A 20,635-nucleotide genomic window follows, 5' to 3' on the forward strand; every position below is an offset into this window, starting at 1 on the left:
AACTATATTTAAAATGCAGTCGATATGATATGCACTGTTTGTATAATGGTTCCTGGATCATTTGGACAAGCAATATCCTAATAATTAAGTTAAATGCATCTGATTCCCCCTAACTTTGATAAAACAAAGGTTTCTCATAGGACTACTGCAATCCTAGATGAAATCTTTTGAGATATACTTTGTCATGCAACTTTGAGTTCTAATCTTCTAGGGGAGCTTGTTATCTTGCAACTTTGTGAGAAGCATTTCTTAATTCTGTTTAAACATGAAAATGCAAGTAATTGAGCAGTTAGTTTGGAGCTATATATCAGTGTCATATGATGTCTGATTTGTACTATAGTATCTTTTATCGGAAGGTTCATGGCACAGTGAGATCAGTGTGTGTGTTTTCTGCTGTTTTGTGATTTTAATATTTCTAATTGACAAATATCTATGATAACCAATTGTGAAGATGATTCAATTCATCTGAAAGTTTACCTTCTGTGGAAGTGAAATGTCGACTTGCTTGGTCATTAACTTGCAGCAACAATGATATGCATGTATGAATTTTGGACTTTTGTAAGAACTATTAAAGTTGTTTTGCACTGATTGAACTATTTGAAGATTTTGATTGAAAATATCTAATATTAACTGATCAAAATGCCTTTTAGACTGTTATAACATACTGGATAAATTAAGTTTTTTCATATAAATTTAGATTTAAACTTCTATTTTATTAAGATAATTATTTTATATTTTATAAAAATAATTTTTTTATTTAATAACTAAACTTGGAGAATAGGAAATTGTTTTTATAAACTTATATTTAAGTCGTTTACTTTTAAATATTTTATAACAAATATAGGTTTAACTTCAATTTTTTTATCAACGTGATTATTTATTTATATTGCTAAATAGTTTATAAGATTATAAAATTATTACTTTATAAATTTAATATTAAATATATTTTCATGGATGCGTTTATTTTTTATTTTATAGAAATAAACAAATTAGTTTTATTAAGAATTTTTACATAATAATAAGAATTTATACGGAACAATTATATGTATTAGCTGTATAATAAGAATTTTAGACTAGATACAGCTTAAGAGAATCTGAAGTTGAATTTTAAAAAAAAATAGAGAATCTTCACAACCGTTGGGTAAGCAAGACCATGCGTTGCGGACCAAATTCAGATATTTTCCACGCATGTGAATTACGTGTTCGGAATATTAAAAAAAAACACCCTGTCGATCTGCTGACTCATGACCGGTCCCTCTTCCACTCGGTTACCCGCAGCTGACCCTGCCCGCCCGGTCACTCCAAACGGACGGGCAAGATGTAGCCGCGTTGGAATATGAAGTGGGTCCCGCTTGGTCCGGTCCGCTCACCCCGCGTGAGCCGCGGTTACGTTACCCTGCACCCTCCTTCCTCGAACGAGACCGAGGCGATCGTACCGCGTGCACGTGCCGCCTCCATTGTTTTCTCTCGCTCTCTCACGCCGCAACCTATAAATGACCTTCCTCACGCATCGCCGCCATTGCGCCCCCAAATCTCGATCGCTCGGCCAATTCATGACGGCTTACCAGAGTACTCCTCCGCTCTTCGCCTCCGTCGCTGCCTCCGTCGACGACGACGACTACGACTTCTCCTATTACTACTCTTTCTTCCAAGACGCCGCAGCTGCCGCTGCCTCCGCTCCTCAGTCTTCATTGCCCCCCGCCGCTGACATGAAGCATAACTCCAAGAAACGTCTCAGGGTGGATGGCCCCCTCACGACACGGTCCGTAGCGTTCAAGCCCTCCGCGTCCTCCTCCCCACCGCCTCCCACCGACGAATTAACAGAGGAGGAGAATTCCCCCGCGCCGGCGGGGCGGCCGCAACGCCGCCTCTGGGTGAAGGACAGGAGCCGGGACTGGTGGGACTGGTACAACCACCCGGATCTACCCGAGGAGGAGTTCCGGCGCGCTTTCCGGATGTCCCGCGCCACCTTCGACTTCCTCTGCGACGAGCTCGGGTCGGCCATCGCAAAAGAGGATACGGCTCTCCGCGCCGCCATCCCCGTCCGGCAGCGCGTCGCTGTGTGCGTGTGGCGCCTCGCTACCGGCGAGCCCCTCCGGCTCGTCTCCCGTCGCTTCGGGCTCGGAATCTCCACTTGCCACAAGCTCGTCCTGGAGGTCTGCACCGCAATACGTAACGTGCTAATGCCGCGGGCGCTCTTCTGGCCCTCCCCGGAAGCTGCCGCCGCCAAGGCCGCACGGTTCGAGGCTCTTCAGGGATTCCCAATGTGGTCGGCGCGATGTACACGACTCATATTGCCATCGTCGCCCCCAAGGACGGAGTCGCGGCCTACTTCAACCGCCGCCACACGGAGCGCAACCAGAAGACGTCATACACTATCACTGTTCAAGGCGTTGTCGACCCCGACGGCGCCTTCATTGACATCTGCATCGGGTGGCCCGGCTCCATGCCCGACGATCAGGTGCTCGAGAAGTCGGTACTCTACCAGCGAGCTAACGGCGGCCAATTGAGCCACCAGTGGATTGTCGGCGGTGGCAGCTACCCTCTGCTGGACTGGGTGCTCGTCCCTTACGCACAACCGAACCTCACATGGGCGCAGCACACATTCAATGAGAGGATCGGGGAAGTGCACAGGGTGGCGAAGCAGGCCTTTGCCAGGTTGAAGGGCAGGTGGGGATGCCTGCAGAAGAGAACCGAAGTGAAACTGTCAGACTTGCCGATCTTCCTGGGAGCTTGCTGCGTCCTCCACAACATATGCGAGATGAGAAACGAGAAGATGGACGCTGAAATGGAGTTCGAGCTGGTGGACGACGAAGTGGTGCCGGAGAATAGCATCCGAACGATGAGCGCCATGCGGGCTAGAGATACCATTTCCCACAACTTGTTGCACCACGGCCTTGCCGGAATGGCCTTCTTGTAGTCTTTGCTGCAAGTCCAGCAATCTGCTATTCTTTCGTTCTGAAACAGAGAGAGGGAGAGACAAGCACATGTGGAAGGAACAGATGGTTCAGGGCAATGGCTAAGATTTGGGAGGATCAGAACAATTATACCATAGATAGATCGGTAAATTAGATATGTCTCATAAAACTAGATTGCTTTTTGGTTTTTGTCACCCATCTGGGTTGGTGACTTTGTGTGTAATTTTCTCCACAAGGAAAAAGAAATGAGACTGAATTCATTCTGCAACACGAACAAAATAACAGAGCACTCTGTTTTGACATTCTATGAGTCATCGGTGGCACTTCGGTTGCTTGGTTATTGATAAAGTATCTTGTTTCAGTGTTCACAAATTTGGATCAAATTGATATCGAAACTTCATTCGGATTAATTTGCATGACAGATCGGTTTCGAAGATCGTAGTCTCCAATTCAAAACAACGAAGAATTACAGCCAACAGATGATCGCCATGACCGTCTTCCTCTCCTTTTGCGCCACCTGCAACTGCAAGGCCTCTGGCAAGACTTCCTCACCGCCGACGTCGACTCCCAGGAGCGAATCCCACGCTAAGTCCGCCTCTTCTGAAACAGCCAAACAGGGGAGATCAAACCGCCACAAGAGGCGGACGTCGAGGCAGACACAGTAGCGGCGGCGGAATCGGAGGACATGGAGGTGACCGTCATCCCGGTCGAGGCCGCGGCGACGCACGGACCGATTCCGCCGACGGCGCTTCCAACGTCTACGTCGTCGAAGGGGAAGCTGTCGCTGAGCTTCGGCAGGGGGCTGCCGGAGAAGCTGAGGACGAGCCGGAAGGAGCGGAAGGGCGAGGGGGAGGACATGATATGGAAGAAGACGATCATCCTGGGCGAGAAGTATCATATTTAATTCTGTTGAATAAATTTAAGTTCTCATCCTCTTCATCTTTTTTTCACCAAGAAAGGAACTGATTTTCCTTCCTTGTTCCTTCCCTCCTCACTCTTTTCCTTCTCCTTAGGCAAACAATCTGGCTAAGAAAATCAATCTGCCGATCAATATTTTGTAACAATACATCAACCAGCTTTAGAGCGTCAAACTCTCCAATGCTGAATTAAGTTGAAATGATATATTACTACAGCTGTTTTCTTTGAAAAAAGATAATTAATAGATATGTTATATTTCACCATCCCACAGCTCCTCCAGGCTCTTGTAAGGCCCATCTGGATGAACAGCAAATTCCCCTCGGAGCAGCCTTGTCTGCGCAACCAACGTCAATGAGAAGAATTTCATGATCAGTTATATAATAGATTTAGTTCATGATGAATTACCTGTTGGATTTCAGCAAACCTGGAAAACGCATCTGGAGGAATGCACCAACTGAAAAGATCAATGTTCTCTTTGATCCGCGACTCGTTCGTGCTCTTTGGAAGGACACTGTGACCACTCTGAATTCCCCATCTTAGTGCAACTTGTGCCGGTGACTTGTGTAGCTCTTCAGCAATTTCTATCAAAACTGGCTCCTTTAAGACCTCGCCCTTCATCCATGAACCAGGGGAACCCAACGGCGAGAATGCCTAACAAATGAAAACGCCATTAAAAAAGGCTACCAAGTCACGAGAATCATCGACAATCTACTCTGTATGTGGAGGGAAATAGCTTACTGAGAGATGGACGCCTGTGGACTGGCAGAAGTTCCCTAAGTGTGTCTGTTGCCACACAGGATGGCACTCAACTTGGTTGACGGCCGGTGGCACTTTAGCAAAGGATAAAAGGTCCTGCAACTTCTTGGTGGAGAAGTTGCACACCCCGATAGCTCTTGCCTGCCCAGATGCATAGAGGCCCTCCATGGCGTTCCAAGTCTCAGGTATGCATAGGGGAAGGATGGCACCCTCTTCGAACCGATGAGAACCTGGCTTAGTGCGAATTGGCCAGTGCATCTGCATGAATTTACTTGTAGGTTAGGAAAGCCAATACGAAGTTTGGAGATAAAAAGGACGTGAGGAAGCTAGAAAAGCTAAGAGAACATTTATATACCAAATACAGGTCGATGTAGTCCAGTTTCAAAGCCTGCAGCGTTTTGCTTAGTGCCTTTGGTACATCACATGGTGAGTGATCACTGCACCTGTTCATAGGATGGGCATCATAAGTCATGGTGGAGTTACTCATCGAAAAGGTCTACAATTTCTCTGTCTATATATGAACCTTTTTAACACTACTGACATTCTTCACAATCAGTAATGCTTATAATTTACAAGCTATTGAATGTCATGCACAGTCGATACTATTTACTCGATTATACTGTTGAGTTTCAGAATTGAACATCTCACAGGCAGTTCCTGTTTCTTCTCCCCTGTTCACTAATGTTTCATGTTAGCTATGTTTGAGTGGATACTTTGATCAAGGTGTTCCTCTATAAAACAGGTGAATTGCACCATAAAGAAGAAAATAAGAGACTAGGAAACAATTTAGTTAAGGAGTTTAAACCAAAAGCTCAACTGCATCATTTAGTTACCAGAGTTTGGAAGTTATCCAGAGATCACTGCGTTTAACCTTTCCAGTGGAAAATAACCGCTGCAAGGCATCCCCGACCTGTATTTTGGGAGAGAAATTGCTTACCTACCTCTTGTAGGTCATAGAACAACAGAGCTTAACAGGTAATTTTGAAAGTGGCTATTTCATAGAATGAAGGTTAGGGTATCTGAGGAATATCTACACTGAAATGGTCATCAATAAGCAGATAAGAAGACTATCTGTAGATCTTTCATCACCTCATTTTCGTTTCCATATGCACTTGCACAGTCAATATGCCTATAGCCAGCCTGAATCACGAATGCAAATAATACTTCAAAATCGTACAAAGGAGGCATTGAAACCCTTGAATCATGTGATTTTTTTACATTGAATCAAACAAGAAGTAACTTTTCGTGACCACAAGGTTCGACGTACCATGACAGCGGCGACGACGGCATCTCCGATCACGTCGGGCGGAGCTCTCCACGTTCCAAACCCCACCGACGGCATCATCGCCCCCGTATTGAGCTCAAAGTACCGTGGCCCATACTCGTCCATCCCTTTGTGTGTGCTTCTTCTGCAAAACGTTTACAAGAGTGAAGAGCGCCAACAGAGAAACAACGCGGAACGAGGTGTTCGATTAAATGCATCAACGAGCATATTTCAAACAGGGAGAGGAAGACCAATTCGCCACTACGAATCTCCTCTTCGATTTCTTCCCCCCTGTAAAGTTGGCATTAATGTCGGAGGTTTTCCGAAAAAGGAAGTAAAGTTGGAGATAGATCTCTTCCCATACAAATAGTCTCGTTGACTGCGTCAAACAACCGGGAGGGAAGATGAATCGAAGCCCTGGGCCATTCCCTAGATCCGATACACAAAATGACTAAATTGCCATCTTATTAAAATAAGAGAGTGACCAAAGTACAATTGCACACCAAAAAGAAACCAAGGCCATGATTCACAAATGAACCAGAACCATGAACCACTTTTCAAAAGAAAAAAACAATCAAATTTGAAGTCAGGACAGGACAGTCCATGCGAGTTAGTCGTCCAAATATCAGCAAATTAAAGAATGAATTGATTCGGAAGATCATCCACACTTGGGTAGGTCCGACGGCGGCGGAGGCAGCTTCTGGTTGGGAAGGCTCCCATCGAGGACCAGCCACGCCATCTTCAAGCCCCAGCTCATGTGCGCCTCGATGTGACAGTGCATGAACCACACGCCTACGTCGATTAATCCATCGGCAACAATTTAGTTGATTAAATTTCGCACCAATTAATTCTTGTTCCACAACTTCATTTACCTGGATTGTCGGCCAGGAATCTTATGGCCACCCATCCGCCGGCCGGAACGCCGATGGTGTTCCTCTCCACCGGATCCGCCAGGTTGAAATTGGCAGGGTCCTTGGCGGGGTCGAAGTTGCCGGAGCCCTGTCCCACGACGAAGAAGTTGTAGCCGTGGAGGTGCAGCGGGTGGCTCTCCGTGCCCAGAATGCTCGTGTCCTGCATCACCAACTCCACGCTGGTGTTGAACGGAAGCACCACCAGCTTCGTCCCGTTGCCCACCATCGTGTTGTTCGGCGGAGTTCCGGTGTAATTGAACTGGCGGAGTGGATACACCGGGAAGTCCGGCGTGTAGACGCCCCTCGATTGCCCGAAGTAGTGCGCCTGGAGCAGAGCCGTGGTCGGCATGGCGAACGACACGTTGTTGACGGCGGCCGCGAACTTGGTGCCGTTCGGCCCCTGGCACGTCCCGTTGACCGGGCACGGACTCGTCCCCAGTCCCACCGTGAAGAAGAACCGCCGGTCTACCGACTGCGGCACGTTAGCGGGGAATCGGGCCGTCGCCAGGCTGCGCAATTTGCCGGCGAAGTTTGCGGCGAACGACGTGTCGTTGAATGCCGGGAGGGTTGGTTTGTGGAGCGGGAGCTTCTTGTTGAAGGCGGCGGCGGCGGCTGAGGATACGATGTAGGGGTTCTGATATTCCACAAAGCCGGCGACGGTGGTGTTGTCGAAGGTGCCTTGGCCGGTGGCGTAGGGCCTGGCCTTCATGAGGAACATGGCACCGGGGAAGTAGGGCTTGGTGCGGAGGAGCAGGTTGGTTGTTTGACCGGGCGCTATGAGGACGGTCTCGGTGTCGAAGGGCTTCACGTAAACGGCGTCGACGTCGACGACGGTGACGGTGTGGTTGGCGATGCTGAAGAACAGCTCGTCATTGATTGCAGCGTTGATTAGGCGGAGCAAATACGCCTTCCCTGGCTTCACCTTGAGCTTGAAGGTATCTGCATGCCCATACATGCATATATAGTAGATATTATAGAATACCATCAGTAGATTTCTTTATGATTGGGTAATTTATCAGATTGGTACAGTACGTACGTTGAGCTGAGCAGTTGTACAAGGGACCAGGAAGGCCATTGATCGTGTAGGCATCTGAAACGTTAGGGCCTCCTCCGGTCTGAAGGGCTTGGCTAATGATGGCCTCTGTATCAGTCTTCCACCACTCCCCTGCACCCAAACCAGTTAATTATCCAATCAAAGTGAATAAAAGTGTACGTAATAGAATATGTATCGATACCAAGAATGATGGGGACTTCTTTGTAGGGTTTGGCGAAGGGATAGGGAACACCAAGCTTGGGAAGGATGATGATTGGGCCATAGAGGGTGGCCCTGAGCCATGAGATGTGGGCGTGCCAAAACAGAGTGCCTCTTTGTCCCACGACGGTGAAGTTGTACACGTAGCTCTGCCCTGTTTGGATGGGGCATTGCGTCACGTAGGCCGGGCCGTCCGCCCAGCCGCTTCGCAGCTGCCGAACTCCATGCCTGGCAATGGGCATCGAATCAGGTGCATGCCAACTTAAATTACCGTATTATCACTGCATTTTTTTCTCTTTCTTAATCATACCAGTGAATGGTGGCATTGTGGTCGGCATGGTTGGTCACCCTGACGACGACTCGGTCCCCTTCTCTGGCGACGATCTCTGGCCCCGGGAACTGCCCGTTCACCGTCAGGATGCTCTTCGTGCTGCAAAGCCGAGTCACATTTGCTATTTGTATCTGCAATGAATCAAATATGAACATTCGCATTTTGTTGTATATAATGCAACTTGAATCTACGCCCACGTCAACTAGCAACATACGTTGAAGTTGTAGTGCCTGGTTTGCTCGGCTCGCGTAGCATCCTGAAGCATTAACAGCAAGGAGAAGAGCAAGAGAAGAGGGGAGCCCATCCCTGTGCCTAAGTTGATGGATAGTTAATACAACTGAGCACAAGGAGATGAGATGGGGTGTGAGAGTTCACGATCAGAGAGCATATTATATATATACAGAACAGAAGAGATATGAGGCAGCTAGAACATAAGATGTTGTAATCTATTTGGTGGATATGAGGTCCACGAAGCTTTAGAGTGTAGACAAAGAAATATTGTACTGATTTAATTACAATGTGATATTTTTCTAGCTTTCATTCAATCTGGTTCCAAATTAACTGGACGTTTTACTGCCTCCCACAACAATGAGTGGTTAGTGCTAAGCTGTTCTCCCACACTACGCAGTCTCTTCGAGTCCTTAATTTTACTATAAGGATTGCAGGTGGAACAGTGGTTTGGTGGTGCAGCTGTACATGTCTTTCCTTTTCCTTTCTTCTCTGTGGTTCTAAGCATTAAGAGAGAGAGAGATGTTGGACCCAACTCGTGTGAATAGCAAGGATGGTAGGTTTGTACTTGACAAGGAAAAATGTCATAATTGCTCGGAAGAGTCAAATCTCATGAATGTTTTTTTTCTTTTGGACAGTAATGACTACGCCTAAACAATTGACATAATGTTCATTTTAATTCAATATATTCTGCATTGCGTACTAGTTTTGCCTCTAATGCAAGTATGCATGATAAGAAAAGTCTTCTCTGGGAGTTGGTGTTGATGTTTATTTATCAATTACACCACAAACTGGTGGAGCAGGCATAAATTGATCCATAATTTCAAATTGAATTTATAATAATGCGTTCCGGACAGATTTTGGTAACCTATAAAAGTAGATTTTGGTAACCTATAAATTGATCGAAAATATAAAGTGCACATAAAAATTAAGTAAAGAGCTAATTGTCAAGGAAATGAGTAATTCTTTTTAATATGTACACTAAATAACAGTTAGTTTTAACGAGATTTAACTGCCGGCATTTTAAAAACGTCAGCTACTGCCGACGCTTTCTCTAGTGTCGGCAAAATACCCTGCGTTCTCCGATCGTACCGACCTCCGCCGTTCTTGTTGTTGAGTTTGGATAAGGAGGTCGTCGCCATGGTCGATGATCTGGTCCGAGATCAAAAAGATGAGTTGACTTATGTCAAGCTCTGGCGAGTAATCTCCTATCCGTTCGGATTCCTGTCAAGTTCACTCCCGCTGGATGTCTCCTTTTGGGTCGAGTTCTGTCTAATAGTCTCCTTTAGGGTCAGGTTCACGTTAAGTCAGCTCCTACCGGATCCGCTTTGATGATGGCTGTTCTTGTTGAGATCGCCTCGTGGATCCGTCACCAGCCACGCAGCACCACAGTTCACATAGGAGGAAGAAGAAGATGATGAGCTTCGAGGCCTGCAAACACCAACTCAATGAGAAGGAAGGGCAGGATGCCATTGGCTCAACCACTCCGACGTTCAAGTCAGTCACTGAGGAGGAAAAAGGAGAAACAACTTGAAAGCAGAAGCGAGTTTTAAGATTGTGAGATTGCGTATCTCTGTATACCATATCAGGAGGTTATTTATAGACGGAGAGGGGAGAGAATTATACCAGCTTGTCTTATTGTTAATTAAGGAGAATATCTGCACAGTAAGATTTTGTAAGAGCCGAGACATCTTTCGTTAATTAATGAGAATATTGCGCGGTAGGATCTTGTCAGAAGAGATATCCTGTTCAGGATATGGAAAACATCTTATCGCGATCATTTGCGATTATTACGGATGAAATATCCACTTACCGCCATAACTTCGTATCATTAGATCATCATGTCTCATAACTGCTTGGCAACGGTGATATGACTGTCCAACAGATTTGATTGTGACTGACTGAGAGATTTGGCGGGCTAAGAGAGAAGGGTCAGAATCAGCACAACTTGAATATAGGGGTACCGTGCTTCATGAGTCGGAAGTAGGACTCTTGCTCTTAGCACCTTGATACTTGATTCGGACGGAACAAGGAAGTTGAACTGAGAGTTAGACAGACTGTGGCCCGAAGTAGGGTGGATCAAGGCCGAGTCCAAGTAGATAGGTGAGTGACTGAGTAAGGATCTAAGTGAGTGAGTGAGTCAGAACAGGTGGGGTCTAGTCAACCCTGGCATAGGGTCAAGTCAAGTCTCTCTCCTTATGTCTAACGTGTGTCTGACTTGAGACCCATCTTTGCGGTCGGATCATAACACCCGTAACAATGACAATAGAAAGGACAAAAAAAAAAAAAAGGAGTTAAAAAAGAGAAGTTAGAAGGGAGTTAAGATATACCTTGATTTAACCTTTCGAGTCAGATCCGTAGATTAAAAAATTAGAGAAAAGAGTAACAAGATAAAAATGATTCCGTTATGACACTATTACCTTGTATACGGGAAGGAGGAGACGCACAAGATTCTCAATGGACACTTTTTTTATAACTCAAGTGCTTTCTTTTTTAGTATCTTTGTAACCGACACACCTCGTTCTTTGATTGGTGTTATTATTAACGACGACAACACTCGATAAAATACACCTCCTTGAAATCGACGCCTCTTGTATTCTGTAACTGCCGAACTATTTCTAAGCTTGGTTGAGATTTATCAGTGCTGCTTCGAAGTTGACTCGGAAAAAGACTTGGTGGAAGCTCATCCATCCTGTTGAATTTACTTGGAAGAAACGATCTGACCCGAACTCATCATGAGGTAAACCGACTTGAACCAAACTCTGCTTGGGAATGAACTCAGGAGGACCAGTCCGACCTGATCCAAGCTTGCCCCGAGTTAGGCTGATTTGGACTGAACTCCCTGAAAACGAACTCAAGCGGATTGGTCTAACTTGATCCGAGCTTACCCCGAGTTAAGCCGACTTGAATCAAGTTCTGACTTGACTCGAATTGGTCAGGATTCATATTGATTGAGCCCGGTGCTTAAAGAATACCTTTCTGGCATAATGTTCACAAAAGATAGGTTCAAGGAAGACCGTCCAACTCTAAGATTAATTGGATCTATCTGTGGATACATGAATTATCATAAATAAATAAATAAATATGAAAGATAGATCCAAAATAGAAGGGAAGGTCAGTTTTGTTAGCTCACCACTTGCACTACGATTATAGATGTTTTTTTCTTGTCTGATTGTTTGAATGTCTCGATTGCTTATAGCGGGTCTCTGCAGAATGCTACTTAATTTGGTGTCTCCATCTTTAGCAACCATTCAAGTAGATTCACATCTTGACCAACAATTTTTGCCAATTAAACTACAGTTCAACGATTTGAAGAAACAAAAAATTGATGGCACGGTTATTAGGAAGTTTGCTCATTTTGCAGTAACACACATCTTCTTAGTTGTTCTTCGATCCTGTAATTTGTAGTTTCTGAATCAGTCTGCACAACTATGTATATAGAGTATATGACATCAATGCATATAGAGTAGCATTACTATTGTTGTGGTTTTACAAGCTTCGCTACTGTATCTTAAGCCATCAGTTGGAAACGAACAAGTAAAAATATAAGCTCTATCAAAAATATAGTGATGGCAAGGCAGAGAAGTGAGCAAACATCTTTACGAAGGTCTCCCATCCACAAAAGACGAGAAAATTCATAGAACAGACACTAAAGTTGAACGTACAATGAAAGAAGAAATTTCAGGCGCGCATAGCATGCACGTAACCCAGTGGGTCAACTACTTCTTACATTGTAAAAGAACTTTTGATATTGCCACAAAACGATTATGCTTGAATATTGAAATCCGAGAAGCATGAACCCAGAAATTGCTGCAGCTTACATGAACGGAGGAAGTATCACCCATCGTCGTGGATACCTAGGTCTCCCTTCTTTTCCATCAAACAACTGCAACAAAAAGTAGATCAGACACAGACATAACAGTGATATAATTTGCATCAGACCATGCAAGATATATAGTAACTGGATCTAAACCCTAAATTTCAGAAACCAAGCATATAAAGTAAGTAGAATTTCATCGATAGAGGATGGCGTCAGTTTACCTTCTTGAGTCGCCGGTGCTTCGCAAGGGCCCAGTTAGTCATTATGAGAGTAGCCACTACAAGGAACACACAACCTGGGATTGTTTGAGTAGCGATATTGAAACCAAGCCATTGATAGATCTCTGTGGTGTAGTTTGCACAAGTCACTATGTTGAACAAAAACCCACGAGGAATCTGGTAACCACCATTACCATCAGGGCTTCTGAGGCTCCTCAAGATGAGATGACAGTAGAAGTTTGCGAGCTGGCAAATCAACCCAAATGTGAATCCAGTCTTCATTTGAAAATCACTGACAGGTGTATACAGTGGGTGATTCACATGGTAAGCAATGTATGCTCCAAAAGTCCAGTAATAGGCACAGTTTCTGAATACATTGGAGAGAGGTGAAGTTGCATGGCTGAATCTATGAACAAAGAAAGTCTCCATGATACGCTTGAAATAATGGAAGCACCAATAGTACAAAGCATATGTCTGGACTGGGTAAATAGTACGTTCACCCTCATAACCGAAGTACTTGTACACTGGAAAGTAGTAGAAGACTGGGTAGATAACTAAAGGACCCAAATACTCCCAGAAGAAAAGAGTGCTGTAAGAAACTTGAACACCTAAATCCTTGACAACAACAGTTAGGTTGTTCGCATTCCCATCACAATAGTCTGCTAATTTTTTCTTTGGGATAAGCACCACTGGTTTTCCTTTACTTCCAGCTTGCAGTGGAAGGGTAAGGCGTTGTCTTGAAGGATAATATTTTTTAACTGCAATTTAAGAGGAATCATATGGAACATTACTGTCAGCGATGTACATCGAAATCTTAAGAAAACTTGCATATCTTGACAGAAGAAATTGAATAGAACTAGCAATATTATTAAATATTATAAAAAAACTCTAATGTAACAAACAATGCATGTATGTTGATAATGATTGTAAATGTACTAGAGGAAGTTCAGTCTCTTAGCATGTTGTCAAACTGTGCCAAATTGCACAACACCTATTGTGCCCATTGTTGGCGATTAAACATAGCTGAAAGAACGTACAGAGGCAAGAAAACAAGTCAGGATCTTCAAAGTGCATCAGTTCTCAGATTCATCTTAAATTACTAGAAAAAGAAAACAACAGTGGTACTTCTACATATGCTAACCTACTTTAAGATAACTACAGTATGCATTATTCTATACATGTGGATAGTGTAAATCATAATTTTATAAAAAAAACTCAAATGAATCATGTCTATTTAAGATAAAATTTTCTGGCTGCCAAGCTTTATATAAAGTCATATTATAATGTCAATGGAATTTCTAATTCCTCTACTTCTGCTGAGTTCCTTTGAGAATCTGAGTCAAACCAATATAAGAATATCCTAGTAATCTCCCTTGTTCATCTCTTTTTACTCGCATTTCTACATAAATTTATTTGTAGAATAGCTTGCTTAGCTTTTCTGGACAAGTAAACCTGTGACATTTTGACAAAGCGATATAGGAAAATTGTTTTGTCCTTCTTTGTCACAATAGTGATCAAGTGAACCTCTATGTTGACAGTCAATTAGATTAATCTTAATTACAATTTCTAGTTTCTTATAATTCCATTAAGCTTATATGGCATCAGTCCAGTCTTGTGGGTCAACTTTAAAGGATTTAGCTACATATGCAATGTTTACAAAAATAATGGAAATCAACAAAGATTAATCGCAAACAAATTTGCATCATTTATTCCCTATTATTATTTAACCCCTCTTCCAAGAAGATCAGTGGTCTCTTCTAAAATTCCTCACTTGTGGCACCAGATTCTGGGTGTTCCTAACAAGATTCTTAAGTGATTCATTTGCATAATGGTTATTTGTCAATGCATGATTTCAAGAAAGATCCAGCAAAAAATTCATTTACACTCCTTGTGAAGTAATAATTTTTTACCTTCTTTTATGAAAAATTGCAAATTTCTTTTGCGTATATAAAATTAAACATTGGTCTCTTACCAAGTAACTTCATGCTTGGGGATAAATAGTCACTTAATTGAATTTAGCATTGTATCTTGGACCATAATATTAAAATCCTGTCAATACATTAACTAAAGACAATGCATTCCAACTGAGTAATTCCATGTGATGGGTTGGGACTATGCTGGCAAAGAGGGGTTGATCATGTGAGGGAGGGCATTAAACATAGAAAAGTATAAGTTGAGATCTTTCCTAATACCTTTTGCAGTGAGTGAGTGAGTGAACAATTTAACAAATATCAAATTCATCAATCTCTTTTTTTTTTTTTTTTTTTGATAATAGGTAGACGGTCTTCCCCCTAGTTCGCCTACCATATAAATCCAAAGCACAACTTATGCATACTCATAAACAGATCTCAAAAATATTTGTCCCTAGATTCATCTCTTTAAACTTAGTCAAAGTTGCTATTAGTAATGAGTTTCGATACAAATCTTAAATGAATATATAGATTTTCTATATCCAACCTTTTCGTCATTTTGTTTCCTAAAGGTGTTTCATATCCACAAAGTCAGCAGAATATATGTGCAGGCAGTACTCTAACAAAGCATATACATAAATACCAATTTTTTCATTCAAGAAATCAAATGCTAACAAAGGAAATTTGGTCAAAATTCAAAATAACATTTTCTATAGTAAAAGAAGACATTAAAACCTAATTTTATAAATATATCAGGAAAATATGAAATATTATAATCTTAAAATTATTAGATTTGAGATTATAAATCACTTCATTTACACATTTTGAGCCACATAGCTACAATCAATCACAAATATTGAAGATTAACCAAGACCATTTACCATTGTTTATTACATAGGCACAATGTCAAATTACTACACTACAAAAATTAAGAAAAAAGATATAAATGAGACGCAGCTCAAGTGATGCCAAAGTACCAAGTTTGTAAGCATAAAATTTTAGGTATTGTCTTCTAGCCGTTCTACTCAATATTGCCGCAAAGGAGTGAGCATGTCTAAGTATAACCATTTCACTTTTGCCCCATTTGGAACCTAATGGAGGGTTCTAAGAAATTAAAGGCCTGAAGTAACTTACTTCGAGCATGTATAGCTTCCTGTAGATCGCTCACAGTAGCCTGTAAACGCACGCCAAGAAACAAAACTTTAAACTTGTATCGATGAACAAATCTATCAGAAAGAAAAATCAAATCCGAAAACTTCTGGTAAGCACATCGAACGATAAAGAGCAACAAACTAGAAATACAACCCACCGAAATCTCAAGAGTGAGCTTTTCAAGGGTTTTTGGACAAAGCCCTCCGACAAATCATTAAAAAAAAAAGAAATTCCTTATCAGACAGAGAGAAAGCGAGAAATACCTCATCGGGAAGTTCAATCCCACCCTTGACGACCTCCCTCCCACTGCGAGACACGAGGTTCACCTTCATCCTTCTCTACCTCCAAGCGTAGTCGGACGAGGAAGGAAAAAAAAGCTGGCAAAGCAAGAGCAGATCACAAACGGGGACGACAGCCCATCTGCAGCATTTATACCGAACAAACGACTCAGATCCGAGACGTCGGGCCGAATGCGGAAGATAAACAAGTAAATAATAATAATAATAAATTTTTTCTTCCTGTTACGCCCTGAGATCTACTGGATCCGTTGGATCGGCGAGCTCCTCCTGCGTCCGCCGTTCATCGTTGATCGCGCAAGCCTCTTTGTATTGATTGGGAGCTAATGCATATGGTTGGGAGTGGGCGATCGAACTAACCAAATTTAATGAAAAAAAAACAAAAAACAATCGATAAAAATTTTTCTGAAAATAATTTTTCTTATGAATGTTCTTGATTGTGAACGAGAGGCACGTCAAAGTTAAGAACGGCCCATCTACTTCTATAATTACTCAGGTTTGGGAGCACAAAGCATTTAAATTTCTTATGACCAGACTTTAATTTGTACTTTTTTTTTCTCGGCATTGAGTTTGATTACCATTAAATAGAGTTATTGAAAGGGATAAAATTAAAATAATATTTTTTCTGTCATAATTAATTATAATTTTTTAATTTATATTTTCATTGTAAAATTTACTGTATAGGATATGATAAATTTCATCTTCTACTAAAATACCGAGAATCTACAATTTAGATTAAAAAAATAAAAAATATATATAATTCATTTCTATTTTTCTCTCCCTTCAGTTCAAGCTTGACCGGTCGTCTGCATTCTCGCTGCCGGGCGTCGTATTGCTCTCCACCAACCTCCTGCTGAAGTACACCGCCGATCTCATGGCCCGCAAGCTCGGAAAGTTGGCCATGGACTCCGCTCGGTCCAACCGTCCCCTGCACTGCGTCAACGACGACAAGCCGCTTGCCTTCGCCGAGGTCGAGCCGCACGAGATCAGATGCTTCAGCACCGCCGTGGCCTTCACTCTTCCGCTTAAGCAGCCTCCTTCCACCCTCTCCTTGTCCTCTGGCTCCGCCGTCACGATCCGGCAGCCGTCCGCCTTGATCAGCGCTTCCAGCGTCTCCGAGCTCGGCGAAGATGGTGTCGGCGGCGATATCTCCTCTCGGCTGAGCTCGGAGGCGGGGTTCTCTACCATCGTCAGTACTGTCTTTGGCTTATCGTCTTGGTTCTCCTCGGTCGGAGCAGCTCGCCGGCGATGGCTCCTGTGCTCGTCCGTCTGGGTGGAGGCGTCACTCGACTTGGTGGTGGAAGAGAGAAAGGTGTCGCCTTGCACGCGTTTCTGGGTCTCCAAAGACTTCCCGGTGCTGGTGGAGGAAGAGGCGGAGCTTTCCATGGAAGCGGAGGAAGAGGAGTAGAAGTGCAGGATCTGTGTTCCTTTGAGCACGTACTCATTGCGATGAACAGGGTGGATGAAGTCATCTCCCAACAGGTCATGCCACACATAGCCATTTCTGTAGTTCCTGATATGCAACAAAACGAAGAATTGAGGGGGGTGGGTAAAACAAATCATCGAGATCAGATGATCCTTCTCCAGTGTTCTTACCTTTTGCAAGACCAGGAGTACATGGCCGCCATGCCCCGGCCTCTGAGAACATGGAGACGACTGATGACATCTGCAAACAAATCGTTCGATGAAATGCTTACAAGAAATCTTGATGATGTTTTACACTACCCATTACCTCTGAGGTAGAGCCCTTCTGCAGAGGAGAAAGGAACCTCCATGAAATGAGGTTGGTCGAGGTTGCCATTCCTCGAGACGTAGTAAACCACTTGAGCTTTTGCTCTCAGCTTCGGCTCTGTCCACACCTTTGTACTCTCTGCGCTCGTCTTCGAAGTAAGCTCAGCTCTCCCTCTGGAAGCAACTGCCATGGCTCAATCGTCCCAAGGTTTAAGAAGGTTTTCTCCAAGGGAGCTAGGAATTGAAGAGTGACATTTACTGAACATAAAGTCAGGTATAGAACTGAAATAAAAAGGACTTTGAAAAGGCAGAAGAAAGGGTGTGAATTCCCCAAGAAAGGAACGAAGTCAACCCTTGGCAATAAGTTATCAACCTCCATGCAGCTTTTCCTGCTGCACAAGCTGCAGTGACCCTGAAAAAGTTCGGTGTGATTTCAAAACGAAGATGGCGCCACAAGCATCTGTACCATTGGTCCACTGATTGGATTAATGCTCAGGTGTCATGTCCTGAAGAGCTTGTTCGTTGTGTTCCATAAGAAAGTGAGATTTTGAGTTTTTTACTTTGGAACTGGAAAATTGTGAGAAAGGAACCAAAGTAAATTTTGATTTATTCCTCATTTACTATTAATTAAATGGGAGATCTTGCAAGCGATAATTGAAATACGTGCATATTCAATGGATGTCTTATCCTTACAAAAATGTGCCAAATTCCAAGAAGAGGTGCAAGAATCACGCTGCTCTAACACCAAAGACAAACAAGAACAATTTGAGAGATGATGAGTGACTGCATTCTGTCCCGATTCAAAAATGTGTTGATGCGTACAAATCCCAGCGGAAAAAAGAAGGAACAGCAGAGTCGAGTTGAAATATAGACCAAGGTCATAATTAGTTCATTTCGATCGCTTGTATCATCAGTCACATCCATCATGTGGGAGGAGACCCGGCACTTGTTCTGTCTCCAGGTAACAGACAAATTGGTGTTGAAGGTGGCCACCATGTGATCTTAATCCAGAAATGGGAGCTCACGAGCTGGACGAGTCATCAAACTCAGCGAGCTGGCCGTGTCCTTTTGCCAAGAGCATGTTGCGCGATTCGCCACGAGATGGAAAGAATGGCATATCTCGATGGGAAATTGTGGCTTTTATGCTTTTTCTAGCTCACGATTTGCAGACGATTCCTCAGCTTAAATTCAAGCTCCACGGAGCTTAAACTTGTACAATTCCCTTCTTCCTTATCAGCTGCCTGCTGAAACGCACCATCCGATTAAAAATGGAGCTTGTTTAGTTGTTTGACAGTAATGCCAAATGTGTTTGGATTACTGCTAGCTACCTTCTCTATCAGAAATGCTATTCAGAGCAAACGACAAGAATTTTAACCTTGTTTTAATTTCTTTAGTCTATGAGCTGTAAATTGTTTAACTATTCTAGCACCTCTTCTCGCGTCTCCTTGAGAACAAAATATCGGTGACGATTCCACTAGATCAGTCCCTTTAAGTTTGAAATCCACTTTTATTATAAAATATGAGAGCTTGAGGGCTTCCATTCTCTAATTCTAAAGAAAGACAACATCAAGAGCAACATCGACTATTGAGGAACAGTAATTATTGAAAAAAAAGTCGCATGGAGGTATTTTATTTTTCTTTTCTAGTTGATATTAGGTATTTTACACTTATTAATTTTGGGAGTGATCGATTGGGTTCCATGAAATTTTCTATCAGTCACTAGATAAATCGAGAAGTACTTGCAACGGCTCATCCAGATAGTCCGTTTTCTCTGATCCGTTATTCACCAAAGGAAAATCATCCCTAACAGTGTGCCGCTGACTGAATCTCGAATTTGAAATCCCTGAGATTTGTCAGACAGTCTTAACTGCTATAGTATCGCTGACACCTCCATAATAATCCATGATTAAAGAGTCAAGAAGCCTGAAAAATTCGAATATGAGAGTCTGACTAAAGGATGGATTTAGCCAAATCAATAGCCTAGAATGAGGAAGGTATGGTTTCAAACGCTTTAAAATTGTTATGAGAAAACAGCCATTATTGGAGTCGGTGATCATTACAAAAAGAATATCATAACATGAGAGTCATTACTCAGATGAAAAAGATAAAAGGATATTGATAATCTTATGACAAGATATGAGAATTCTCTCTAGTAATTAATCTCTTTCATTTGATCACATATATAGTTTTTCCCTAGGAAGTCTCATTTAAGCATAGGAGCCATGCCAAGATAGATCGACGCCCTATGATCAAGTGTTGACAAGTATTGACTTGAACAGGAACCTCTTGAACAGAAAAATAACAAGAAGCACTCGGCAATAAGTATCCGAATTTCACCATAACAATTGGAACTCTCTAAGATCTGTATATATGGTGATTCTGAATGTTGTATATAAGGAAGACACCATGTTGCTTGAACAGTATTGTTTTGATAGATGGTTTGCTAAGGTGTTGACATAAATGCTGGTGGTCACTAGCTAGTCAAGTCATTTTCACTTCCTAAGTTGTGGTTGGTGGAAAGCATCGATCGACTCAGCAATGGCAAGCCAAAGTTGCTGCTGTGGACTTCATGGATCTCTCTTTCTTCATGGGCAAAGTGGTAGGACCATATGCCTCTAGTCGAGTGCAAATTGAATGCTTCTGCTCAAAACAAAAAAGAAGTTCTAGTCGAATTAATCCTTTTCGAGTGCCATATACAAAGTCATGAAGCAATAGCGTTGCTTGACAGTGAGCGAGCCACTTGTATGAGTGTTTGGTACTATGTTGTTTTATAGCTATTTAAGTGATAATATTTTTCTCGTGGCCGTTTTGTTTGTCTTGCTGATTCATAGTAGATTGTTAGTCGAACAAACAACTCGTCTCATGTCTATTGCAAAAACTAAGAAATAACTAATCATCTTCAGCCTCTTCAGCACTATGCGTCAAGCTTG

At 42.8% G+C, this 20,635-nt stretch overlaps 2 protein-coding genes and 1 pseudogene across 4 annotated transcripts; all 3 read right to left on the reverse strand.

Moving 5' to 3' along the window:
* Nucleotides 1–4,086: 4,086 nt before the first annotated feature.
* Nucleotides 4,087–5,982, reverse strand: LOC141839128 (NADPH-dependent aldo-keto reductase, chloroplastic-like). Its single transcript, XM_074726800.1, has 7 exons — nt 5,860–5,982; nt 5,682–5,732; nt 5,426–5,502; nt 4,948–5,035; nt 4,575–4,850; nt 4,242–4,487; nt 4,087–4,170 (listed from the first exon to the last, which is right to left on the reverse strand). The coding sequence occupies exons 1-7, from the start codon at nt 5,980–5,982 to the stop codon at nt 4,087–4,089; spliced, it is 945 nt and encodes a 314-aa protein (XP_074582901.1).
* A 428-nt stretch (nt 5,983–6,410) lies between these two features.
* On the reverse strand, nt 6,411–16,137 carry LOC141829247 (very-long-chain enoyl-CoA reductase-like). 3 transcript variants are annotated; one of them, XM_074716678.1, is made up of 8 exons: nt 15,942–16,137; nt 15,661–15,700; nt 12,760–13,374; nt 8,330–8,471; nt 8,003–8,247; nt 7,804–7,932; nt 6,729–7,706; nt 6,418–6,648 (listed from the first exon to the last, which is right to left on the reverse strand). In XM_074716678.1, the coding sequence occupies exons 1-8, from the start codon at nt 16,008–16,010 to the stop codon at nt 6,515–6,517; spliced, it is 2,352 nt and encodes a 783-aa protein (XP_074572779.1). In that variant the 5' UTR covers nt 16,011–16,137; the 3' UTR covers nt 6,418–6,514. The 3 variants fall into 3 exon arrangements, with proteins under 3 accessions (XP_074572786.1, XP_074572779.1, XP_074572795.1); XM_074716685.1 differs by lacking the exons at nt 12,760–13,374; nt 15,661–15,700; nt 15,942–16,137 and adding an exon at nt 8,565–8,672 and having other exon boundaries at nt 6,411–6,648; nt 8,330–8,481; XM_074716694.1 differs by lacking the exons at nt 6,418–6,648; nt 6,729–7,706; nt 7,804–7,932; nt 8,003–8,247; nt 8,330–8,471 and adding an exon at nt 12,194–12,464 and having other exon boundaries at nt 12,620–13,374.
* A 567-nt stretch (nt 16,138–16,704) lies between these two features.
* On the reverse strand, nt 16,705–17,896 carry LOC141823835 (protein SOSEKI 5-like; annotated as a pseudogene).
* Nucleotides 17,897–20,635: the final 2,739 nt, after the last annotated feature.

Source organism: Curcuma longa, chromosome 1, assembly GCF_044706935.1.
Source record: "Curcuma longa cultivar G26 ecotype Majalengka, Jawa Barat chromosome 1, ITB_CL_G26_1.1, whole genome shotgun sequence".
In the NCBI taxonomy this organism is placed as follows: domain Eukaryota; kingdom Viridiplantae; phylum Streptophyta; class Magnoliopsida; order Zingiberales; family Zingiberaceae; genus Curcuma; species Curcuma longa.